At 43.8% G+C, this 12,291-nt stretch overlaps 1 protein-coding gene across 1 annotated transcript in view; it reads right to left on the bottom strand.

Annotated features, from left to right (window-relative positions):
* Window positions 1–11,300, bottom strand: part of FGFRL1 (fibroblast growth factor receptor like 1) — a 254,268-nt gene extending 242,968 nt beyond the window's left edge. Inside the window, exons 1-2 of the mRNA XM_074992293.1 lie at window positions 10,867–11,300; window positions 8,792–8,901 (exon numbers count right to left, since the gene is read on the bottom strand). Of these exons, the coding sequence (XP_074848394.1) occupies window positions 8,792–8,852 (61 nt within the window). The 5' untranslated portion in view covers window positions 8,853–8,901; window positions 10,867–11,300. The remainder of the gene's footprint in view (window positions 1–8,791; window positions 8,902–10,866) is intronic.
* Window positions 11,301–12,291: the final 991 nt, after the last annotated feature.

Raw genomic sequence — 12,291 nt, 5'->3', positions numbered from 1 at the left:
CAATTCACCAGGCATGAAATATGAGCCACCAGGTCAAGGAAAATATGAATCAACTTGCACAACAGGCAAATGAAAGAGGACTTTAAAAATTCTAGTTATTTCTACATTTGTTAAACTAAAAAGAATTGTGGAGGGCAGACATTTATAAATATAGACAACTCCAAAAATACTCACTAAGTCAACAGAACCCAAGAGGCACCTACCATAGGATGCTTCTTGCATTACTCACTTCTCAATCACTTGATCAGATACCCAAGATTGTGTAAATCTTTCACAAAATAAATTTACCAGGCACAGAGAGAAGTGATTTTGTTTCCTGCCAAGTCAGAAACCGCTCTTACTTCAACGGCTATGCAGGAGGGGCTCAGCGTGCAGAAATCAAGAGAAACATTAGTCCTCTCCAAGACATCTCTGTTCCCAATTTACATTTTTCTACCCTTACTGCAGCTGAAAATTAAGTTTGAACATTTAATGGCAGAAGTAGCCTGGAGTTATTGGCTGGATTTCTTCCTGAAAATTGGAGCGGTTTTGATGAAATAAAAATGTTAGGTTATTCACAACACTGCTGGATACTGTGTTCCTACTGCAATACAATGCAGAGACTGTGCAATCAGGGCAACTAACCAAACTCCAGGCACCTGATGTTTATTTGATTCAAAAAGGTGGCGGGGGGGAAAAAAATGTCTAGAGAGATGTGAATGGATTTCATGGCAAAACAGCACATATGAACTTCTGAAATAACCTTTCATAGGGGTATCCAGTCCCTCTGCACCCAGCCACATGCCCTTTGGAATGACGCTCATTCCTCTTTGCAGGCTTATTGTAACCGCCTTGATCTCCCTTCCCAGACAAGAGGAGCTCTGTGTATGTTTCAAAGTGCATCTCTTTCGACAGAGTAAAATAAAAAGATACTACCTCAGCCACCTTGTCACTCACGCTTCAGCTATGTCTACACTTGCATTCCTCTTTTGAGACAGACATGCAAAGGAAGGAAATTGAAAATGCAAGTGAGATACTATTTACACATCTGGCACCTCATTTGCCTATTCTTCTTTCGAAAGAAAAAATTGCCGTGTAGACATAGCTCTTTAGAAAATAAGCCCCATCACTTCTTCCTATTTTGTTTCAGGAAGAAGTGTTCTTTCGAAGATAGGGGTTTATTTATTTATTTTCGAAAGAGCCCCATTGACGCTGCTTTTTTTTTCTTTCAAAAGAATATGCAAATGAGGTGCCAGATATGAAAATCTGCACTTCATTTGCATTTTCCATTTCCCTCCTTTGCATGCCTGTTTCAAAAGAGGAATGCAAGTGTAGACACAGCCTTCTGGAATAGAACTTCCCCCCATAGGCTGACCTGAAGCAATGAATGTCCAAGTTGCTTTCAGTCCCAGAGCACACGCTACGTCATTCTCCTAGCATTCCAGCCAATCAAAGCTAGCAGCAGGCAGAGAACAATGCATCTTCTGGGATAAGAGATGAAGCTGTAGCTAGAGTTTCTCAGCTCTCTTTTCTACAACACACACCAACAATCCAAAACTCTGTACTGACACTACACTAAAATGGAGCTGTAAGCGGTGATGAAGCAGTGGATTTATGTATCTGCATAGGATACTTCTTTAAGGGCCAGATCCAAAGCCCATGAAGTCATTGGGACTCTTTCTGTTGACTTCTATGGATTTTGGATTGGGTCCTTATAAGCTAAAAGAAGCATGCTGTACCTCAGTGTTTCTTAAACTTATTGAGACCCTGGGACACCACACAGTAATATTTTTTTAAACGCGGCACACATGAAAATTTTCTTAAAAAAGACAAAAGAAGGCCAAACAGCAATATATACAGTACACACAAAGTTAAGTAATTTAATCAGGTATCACAGAAATAAGGAGTAACACTGTGTCTGGTTTTAACAACAGAAAATAGATCCCATCAGTGTAGGATATCACAAAATGTCCTTGGTGTTCACAGCACACCTGTGAATTGTTCACGGAACACCAGTGTTCCGTGGAACATAGTTTGAAAAACACTTTTACATCTAACTTCACCACTTCTACAATGCAATAGTATCCCATCCCCAAGATCTGATCCTGCAAATCTCTCTAACTTCAGGGGGCCACTCATCTGAGTAAGGGGTACAGAAGCAAATTCTAAGGGTGATCATAATGGTGTCTTCTCTTTGCCATTCCCACAATCGGCTTCTTTGTGCTTTTATGCTTCTTAATTCCCTTATATGAACAAAAACTGTCAGCTTCTGCACATCAAAATAAGACAGGTCAGCTTGGCTAAATTAATAGACAGACATGTTTACAACAGAAAGATCCAAGGAAAGATCCTGGGTTACGCAGCCAGCTTCACGAAGAAATATAAATACAAATGAAAATATTCAAAACAAGATCAAATATATTTCAGCACAATTGCCCCCACTAAAAAGCTCAGAAGGTCGTCAAAAACAAAACACAAACTCTGAGGACTGAAATAAAATGAACAGATTAAAGACGTGGGGAGGAGCAGTATTTCCATTGACTGCTGCAATATCGGGATTAATTTGAAAGCAGACTCTTTGAACAGGATGATTTTACAAGCCACTGCAAACCGGAGTAGGAGTTTTACATCTTCGGGTGAAAAAAAGCTGCATTGATACTATTCAAACTGAATAAATATAGCAATGACTTCTGAATTTTTTTCTCAAAGCAGGCTAAAAAGGACAACCTTTGTATATTTTTCCCCTTAGGTGGAAATGATATTCTTACAGTAAACACAAAATATGTCAGAAGAAAATGAATCTCTCTTCTTCCGTAGCAACGACCCTATATACATCTGCTTTAATACATTCATGGTTTAATCACATTTCCAAGTATCCAGCTTGCACAAATACCAAATCCTCAGATGAGGTAAAGGCTCCTTGGGCCAAATTTACCTCATAAAAAAATTAGGTCCCTAGTTGCTAAATTCATCACAGTGCTCTTGCACCTTTAAAAGAGGGCACTCGATTAACAAGCGCCATTCACTCAACATTTATCTTTCCAGAATAAATAATTACATTGGAAAATAATCCCAAAGCATACTGAAATTATATTTATGCAAAAAAGTCAGGCTTTAAAATTTGCTTTCTGCATCACTAGAATGACAGATTTTGTTTCTTCCATTGCAAAGGAAGGTGCAAGCAACTAAACATGCAAACCATGGAAAGAAACTTATAATACCTATGAGAAACACTGGAGTGATTTCCTCAGTTTCAAAATTAAATACCTTAAAAAAAAAAAAAAACTACACAACTATCTTCCAGTTTAACACATTTTATTTTTGTACCCTGTGATATTTGTAAAGCACCTGCTACCACCCAACTGAGGAAGAATTTAAGTCTGAAAAGTAATCAGGGTTCCCTCAGATCTTCAAGGATACAACAAGTAGGCATATAGGCTATTCTGTCAGACTATTCTTTTCCAGATTCAGTATAGACCTGATCTAAAGCCAATTGAAGTCAAATCAAAAGACTCCCTTTGATTTCAGTGGGATTCAAATCAGATCCTGTAGGTTTTTGTTAGCCGTGAAAAAGAAAGAGAAAGATAACCAAATAATAGCACATGGTTACAATCAGCCCTAAGACGAACCATGGTAGTGTGGTATCTTTACAACAGAAGGCAACTGTTGTTCTATTTATTACCTTTCCATTAATGGCTCTTCACACTTATAAATCATTACATTTATAGACCTTAATGATAAATATATTGACTGGTAATAAGAACCATCTCCCTGAAAAGAAAACTGCCAAGAATTCAAAACCTGTATTTCCAACATTTCAAAAGAACGTGTGTCATATACTGACGTGAAAAATATCTTTGCAACCAGTGAATTCTGAGGTCACTGTAGTTAGCTTGCACAAGTAGGGAACTTATTGTAAATCACGCATCAGACAGAGTCCAGCTATTTTTAAAAATCATGTATCACATAAAAAGGAGTTATAGCATTAAGCTCCCCCTGCACAGAAAATAAAACTGATGTCCAAACTTGTTAGTTTCAATACAAATATCAGTTTACTAGCCCAAAGAAGGGCCGTTATTGTTCTCACCATAAACCTCTAAACATACCATATGAAACCATGTTTAAACTACTGTAGCAAGCCAAGTGCACCCTTGTGTTACCATATACGGTAAGCCAAGGCGAATACGATGGCAACTTGACAGATTTGGAACAAATATTGCGCTGTGTGTCACTCAGATACCATAAGCAGGAAAATATCAGATTATATTACCTGTATCTGACCAGTGGCGTACAGAAGTAGGAGGAACACTGCTACTGTTCAGTTCATTAAAGTTTAGTAACACAGGGCAGCATTCACTCCGGGGAAAGAAGGCCTGCATAAGGCTCTGAGGCATTAGTTTTCCCCATCACAGAGGCAGCACAGGGAGCATGACAGACCAGCTAGAAAGAGGGGCCAGTATACCACACTTAGCCCTCATAAAGAAAGCACAGAAGGATGAAAAAGGGGACACTAGGAGGGGTGGCTCAGCGGAGGAACGGCTCAGAGTAGGAGCAATGGGCTCTGTATTAGCACAGGCCCCCTGAGAACCCCACCAGGGCAACTGGTGCAAATGGTTGAGGGCACTTTGCTATGCCCTGCCCTTAGCCTGAGGGATAGGTTTTTGTCTCCCCATCCCCTCCACACAACACCTGAATACACAAGCTACATGCACACACAAGTGGATTTCACATCTTAACATAAGGAGCACGCATGTACTGCATTACCCTCAAAGAGGAGGGATGGACCAAGGGCTCAGCTGCACTTAGAAACACACTGAAATAGCTATTACAAAATCATGATTCCAGTGACAATGTTCAAGCAAACACCACCAGAATGAGTTGGTAAAATAACCGAGGATCTCTCCAGCAGAGAGGGCAAATATTCTCTATAGATGCAATACTTTCGGGTCTAGATTCCTGCAAGCACAGGTTTGAACTGTAGTGAGGGAAAGCTGGCCTTTCACACTGTCAAGTGGACAAGTCCCCTGTGTTCACTCCACAAAGATTCTTCTGCATGAACCCTGGAAAATTGCACTGTTCCCTAACCTTTATGGAAACTAAAAATCCCATTATACTTTTCCTTAGAGTTCAGCTTAGCCAAGCTTTCCTCTCTCTTGGATTGCACTAGGCGTCATTTGACTGCCATTCACCCTCACAGAAATGCTGTAGCATAGAACCCAGAGGTATGCACACTCAAGTTGCACAAATCTCAGGTTAATGCGACTCTGAGTGGCATGGAGCTGGAACCTGGCCTGACTCTCAGCTGCCGCCATTGACAGGAGTGGCTGCTGCCACTCACAGGGGTGGGAAAACTGACCAGCACAGCAGCACTGATCAGTTTCCCGGCTCCTGTGAGCAGCAGGGAGCTGGGAACCAGGTTGCCGCTCTGCACCACTCACAGGAGAAAGGAAACTGTCCAGGCTACTGTGCTGGCCAGTTTCCTGGATCCCCAGGGTAATGCAAAATTTGACTTACACGGGTTTGCACAGGAATGCAACGTCCCTGTAAGTTGGGGGGGGGTCTACTGTATTTCAATAGCGCAAGAAGACTGCACAGCCAGTCATGCTGTTATAATGCTAGCAAACCCCCCACAACAGTTAGAAGAGAAACTGTAAGGGAAGGCCAGAGCCATAAAGCCCTTTGGGATCCTTCACCAGGAAAGATGCTAGTTGAATGTAAAGTAAAAGAACATAACGTAAAATTTAAGGACACATGAAGATTGCAGCTAAGCACTCAAAAGCCAGGAAATATCATTTAGAGTTGCTTGAGCAGCTTCAGCTCTGCCCCCTTGTGCAGACACATTATGATCCAGGCCCTAAATCCACGATATCACAGCATGCAACATGGAAACCTGGAATTAAATCTGTAGCACCATTACTTTGTTTTTACCAAATCCTTTCATGAGATGTTTGAAAGAAGTTAACATGTATCTTCAAGTGTGGATGCCAAAATTTAGGCATTTAATTCCCACATCCAGAGATGATGAGTGTTCACCAAGCCCACCAGCTGGTAACCATTCAACATACAACTCTTGTCACAAAGTACTCCCCATGATACAGGCTCCCGACATGCAATCTGGACACATATTCATTATGCAAAGAGTGCCTTTCTACTTCTGAGAAATATATGAAAACCCTCAACCTGAGATTCATCCACTGCCTTGTCTGTAAAAGCTACAAGACTGAAAGAAGTAATATTTATATATCTGCAGGAATGTCACACAGTGTAATGGTATGCTACCCTACCCCCACCACCACCACCCTCCACCCCCCTCCCCAAAAAAAAAAAACAAAAAACACAACAACCCACACACACACACTAAAACCAAACCACAGGTATGTCACAAATCAGGCATATTTACACATGTATAAAAGTTATCCCAAAGTATTTTAAATTAGGGAAATTTTACAGCATTAAATAAGGTTTCCGTGCCCTAGAGCCGTGGTGTCCAGCCAGGTCTGAAGCAACTAGTCACATTATTCTGAAAATAAACTTAGTTTTCAAGCCAACTTGCCACACTCAACCAGCTAAATAGCCACATGTGGGTAGTGGCTAGCATGTGGGATACCATGGCTCTAGATATTGGTTTCTCACTTCCATGTGTTTGAGAGATCAATCCTATTTCCATTTCAGTCACTAGCAAAAATCCCATTGATTTTAACGGGAGGAAAATCATGACAAATATATTACCTTTTTGCCTCGGCTTTTCCTGTAATGACACCTTTCCTCTTCGTTTTCTCAGTTTCTTTCTCTCCACATCAGAAAGTAAGCAGATCGTATTCTCTCTCTTTGGCCATAATATAGTGATTTAGCATCATATTTTTAATGCCATTTAAACAATCAGAAATGTCTCTCTCACAATGGGCTGGGCACATTTTTCTGGAGCAATAGAGAGTTCTGTTCACCAGACAACGTAGCCTTACAAAGTTTATGCTACTTCTCTGTAGCCTCTACAAATACAAAAATGTGATCGGTTCTGAAATAAGGGCTGTGAATTTTTTTATTGCATCTGTTCAAAACAAATATTCACAGCACTATGAGCCATTAAAGCTGCATACTGTATTTTAAGTGCTATAAAATAATACGAGCAAGAGAGATATACAAAATTTTAAAAGCTTTAGTGGTAAAACAGTAAATACTCCATTCAAAACACTGCAGAAGTAGACAAGAATCTTTTTGTAGTATCCAGACCACTTAAGATTTCTCAGTGACCTACAGTGAGTACTCAAGTCTATTAGAATAATATACATTCACAAGATCATCTTAATTCATACCACCCTTGTCCAGTGCCTACAACTTAAAACTGGGTCTCCATTGTAAATCAGGCCTGGAATTCAGACTTTCAGGTCTTAAAGGCTATACAGTTTTCCTTTTCATTCAAACTTCCAGCAGAATCATTTTACAGTGCTTCTGCAGCCATAAAATATTTGCTTGGGAGCCAATGACGGGGGGCTGGGGAAACAGAGCATTAATCAAGCTCTGAGTTTCTATAGTGACTATTTTTATCCCCTCCCTCATACACATATATTTTTGGCATAAATTTAAACTGTAAACTAAACAACAGATATCTCTAGATAAGGTGTTTTTAAATGGTTGCTCTGCAATTTATGCTTCTGCAATAGTGTCTGGGACAAATCTACATCCTAAAATACATACAATTATTATATTACCATGCAACAATGCAGTCCTCTCCATTGTGACTGGCAGAGAATAAGTTAGACTGAGAGAATGGTTGAACATACGGACTTCTCAATGCTAATGTGACAGCACAGACAAAGGTATGTTAGATGAGTGGTTATTATTTTATTATGCTGAGTTGTTTCAGGGGGGATAATCAACTCATCTAGACGTTCTCCTAGATTTACAACACGGTACATAAAAAGCACTAGCAAAGTTAGTACAAACTAAAATTTCACATGACCACCTGTTTATGCTGCTGTATGTATTATGCACTAAAATGTAAGTACAATAATTATATCCCAGTTTATTTATTTTACAATTTTATGGTAAAAATTAAAAAGTATGCCATTTTTCAGTAACTACGTTGTAACACTTCTGTATCTTTATGTTCAATTTCAAAAACGAATTGTTTTTAAGGGAGGTGAAGCTTGGGGTACAAAGGAGAAGTCAGACCCCCTAAAAGTAGTCTAGAAAGGGTGAGAGCCATGGTGTTAGACTAAATAGTTCTTTCTCTTATAAAGCCCTCTCCTCCTTTACCTCAACTCCTAGGTCATTGTTCTTCTATCCATCTGGTAGGGTAACCTGTTTATTGAAATCTGATCTTCTGCTGGAGTCCCGGTGTTAAAATATGTGATAGCTGTTGAGAACTGTCATTTGTCTGTCACTTGGGAAGTTAATGGATTTGTTTGTTTAGTTTGCTATTGGGAATACATAGGGCAGAGTTTGGAGGGATTACAGAAGGGGAGAGGTACTCTTGATCCACAGAGGAATGCAATTGTTTTCCTTTAACCCGACACTGAAAGTTGAAAGCCAACTGTGTATTTTTACATGTACATGACAAAAGCAAAGAGTTCACCTGCAATTAAAAACTGGCCCAAAAGTAATCATCCTGGATCCAAGTTGGAATGTCCCAGAAAACGTGTCATGGCATAGGAGGGGAAATGTGCTGGTGGGTGGACAAGGGGGAAAAGTTGATTCTAAGCAAAGAAAAATATCACGTAGCGTGTTGAAAAAACATGAGTGCAACTGGAGCAAATGTAAAGGCACAAGCCACAAACCATTTCCACAGCTACCTAGAGCTCATTCTCCTTACCTCGGGCTGAATCAGAAAATGCAATTATCCCTACAAATAAGAGTGCAAACTGGAATTCCATTTTCAAAACTGGTTCCGTCTGTATGGTATAGATTTCTGATCTTTCAAACCTGGAGGAAGGAAAAAGGAGATGGGGGAAAATGAGAATTTAAAAAAAAAAAAAATCTTTCCACGTGTTAGAGCAAACAACATTATAAAAAGTATGTGTTCTTAAGTTTATAATTCATTCCTAGTCTTTCAGCATGTAAAACTTTGCTCTGTTCTGATAGTTTGCTCTTGCAGGATATAAATCAAGCACTTATTTTGGTATTCTGTACAGAATCAGTCTTGTTCATAAAAAACTGCAAGTTAAAAACTTTCTAAGGAACTGAAAGAAAAAAAAAAGGAATCTATCCTTTCCACCCACAGAATTTAGCTTTTCTGCTTCAATGCTTCTAACGTGGGTGCTACAGCCATCAGTGATTTTTATTTCTTAGCAATTCATTTCCCCAGCTCTCCTTTCAAGCACCGTTTGTTTTGGTTTACACCAAAGGTGTGTCCTCCTGCAAGTTAGACATTCACACCCTTGACTATTCCTCAGCTGCTCTAATGTGCTTTTTTCTTTTAAATCTGAGTAGATAAGGTTTACATTAATTACACTCTGTTCTCCTAAATCTCTCACTCTCAAACACTAACTGAATTCCTCACTCTTGTAAACTCCCTGATTTAAATGGTCTGTGCCCCCAGGACATACAACAATCCATGTACAGCATCCAACAAAGCAAATAATTACACATTGACATTAGCTTACAAATTTGCACCACAAATTCCTAAGGTGGTAAAATGAGGTTGTTGGGGTTTATTTTAAAAGCAGAATCCCTGCCCAAGGCATGTGGGGGAGTGTGAAGGGACATATCATGCACCCTGTCATTTCCATCTCGCAGGTCTGCTCTGCAGGGGAAGGAAGCAATCCAGAAATGAGTATACCTTGCAAAGGCCAGGTGAGGAATCTTAGCAAAGAGCTATTTTGGTCGTTGCTATTATGTTAGCACATTTACAGCAAGGCACCTGAGGCAGATCATGCCAGGGAGGTAAGAGAAACGGGGCTTTCCAAGCTAACCTAGCAGAGCCAAGTGACCATCTCTCTCCCAGCTCCGCCATCCTGAACCAGGAAAACAAACAAGCAGTCAAGTCCTGTGGCACCTTACAGATGAACAGAAATTTTGGAGCATAACTTTAATGGGCAATGATGCATCTGACGAAGCGGGTCTTTGCCCACGCAAGTTTATGCTCCAAAATATCTGTTCGTCCATAAGGTGCCACAGGACTTCTTGTTTCTTAAGACACAGACTAACTTGGCCACCCCTCCGGTACTTGACAAGCAGTCAGGTAGCACTTTAAAGACTAACAAAGTAATTTATTAGGTGAAGAGCTTCCCTGGGGCAGACTCACTTCCTCAGTTCTGGAGATACCAGGAAGGCACACGACTTTCCAGGGCCCCTGGGGGCTGGTTAGCTGATGTGAGGAAGCCACCCCAGAAAGTGAGCCCATCACCCCCTACCACGGGTCAGGAAGCCCTGGGAAAAAGGGGCGCAGGTCCCAGCACTTCTCCACCAGGGTCTCCCCGGCCACGAGGTTTCAAACCTCCAGCGCCCAAGTGACACGGGATTTTCAGGTCCACTTTTTGAGTAATCACCTCCCCTGGGGCGCTGAACCAGCGGCACCTGCCCTTCTCTTGGGCACAGCTCCATGTGCATGGGTGATTCCCGGGGTAATTCTTAAAGTCACCCGATCCACAGGGGCCTTTCAGCGCTGGGGAGGATCGCAGCAGATGTCCTGCCTGTTGCGCACTGGAGGGGGGCGGGTAATAGCACCTGGCCCGGCCCCTGTCACTGGGGCGCTCACGCCGGAGCCAGGCTGAGATGCGGGGTCTGATTAATCATTAGCAGGACGCCCGCCCGCAGGACACCAGCCTCCCGCAGGAACCTGCCGTCCGGCCGCGCCGCAGGGCCACGTCGGGGAGCACCGCGCGGCTGCTGGCTCCTGCCGGTCCCCCCCCAGCGAGCGCCGGCCGGGGCCCGGCCCGAGCCACTCACCTTCACTCGCCAGTCCGGCGGCTCATCCCCGCGCAGCCCTTCCTCGGAACGGCAGCAGCCCGGCCAAGTCACTCCCCCGGCCAGCCCCATGTGCCGCCTTGCTTCACGGCAGCCCCATTCCTTCCGCGGGCGGGCGGGCGAGGAGATCCGACCGTGCCCCTGGACAGCCCGCCCCGGGCCATGCACGGGGGGCAGGGTGCTCGGCGGAGGCGCTGCACGAGCCACCTGGGGGGGGGCGGGGCTGGAGTCCCTTTCCCCCAGCGGCGCGGCGGGGCGACCGGGCAGGAGCGGGGCTCCCCCTGCCTACACGAGCCGGGGGCGCGGGGGGGAAGGACCAGCAGCCCTGCCTGTGACAGACCCCCGCGGCCGCCGCGATCTGCAGCCGGAGTCACGTTGGAAGGGGGGGGCGGGGGGAGTGGAGGCACAAGCGCGCCGGCAAGTTCCCCTGCAGGGCTTTGTGATTCTGGGGAGCGCCGAGCAGTAAGGGCGGCCCGGCCCCGCCCAGCTGCAAACTTCTGGCCAATCACCTTCATGCCCCCGCCCCTCACCGGGGCGGAGCTGCCTTAACCCTTTGCGGCGCGGCGCGGCGCGGCGCGGCCGGGGCTTGGAAGTCGGGGGTTCCCTCGGGCCACCCCGGCTCCTCCCCGCTCAGAGCTCCACCCAGCGCTCAGCTGAGCCGGCGGCCTCCCCGGGCCGGCGAGAGGTTGTGTGGCTCGCCGACCCCCAGCTGCTGGGCCAATGTTCCCTCGCCCCGCTCGTCTCTCCCCCGGGCGCTCCCTTTTGCGCTCCTCCTCGGGCCTGACTGTTTCTTGGTAGCTTGGAAAGGGGCTAATTAAAAACCAATGCAGAAGATAATGAGCCAGACAGAGCAGCGTGCTAAGAGCTAGACCTGCAGTGCCCTGCACGAAGCCAGACAGCTATAGACACAGACGGAAAAAGAGATAGGGCTGGCGACAGCCTACCACGTCCATGGGGCTAGCTAAATGCACATCCTCCGTCTGTCTGCCTGCCTGCCTGGCTGTCTGTCCTGACAGGCCATCTTGCCAACTCCTCTGGAAAGCGTGTAAATCTCCATGCACCCATTGAATCATTCCAGAATGAGACTAGTTCCCTCCCACCCCAAAAAAAAAGAAAATGGAAAATAAACTCTTGTAACGTCTGAATAGTAACAGCGGTAGCCGTGTTAGTCGGTACTGCAACAGAACAAAACAGCAGAAATGTAGCACTTTAAAGACTAACAAAATTATTTATTTGCTGATGAGCTTTAGTGGGACAGACCCATTTCTTCAGATCAATTTCATTTCCAATACAGACTGACATATATAAGTACAGAGGACCAAAAAGAAAAACAATTGCAAAAAAAACTGACAAATCACAATTAACATCCCCTTCCTTCTGTTCTATTTGATTTGTCAGTTTTTATTG

Source organism: Carettochelys insculpta, chromosome 4, assembly GCF_033958435.1.
Source record: "Carettochelys insculpta isolate YL-2023 chromosome 4, ASM3395843v1, whole genome shotgun sequence".
NCBI classification, from domain to species: Eukaryota; Metazoa; Chordata; order Testudines; family Carettochelyidae; genus Carettochelys; species Carettochelys insculpta.
This window is presented reverse-complemented; position numbering and strand designations above follow the sequence as displayed.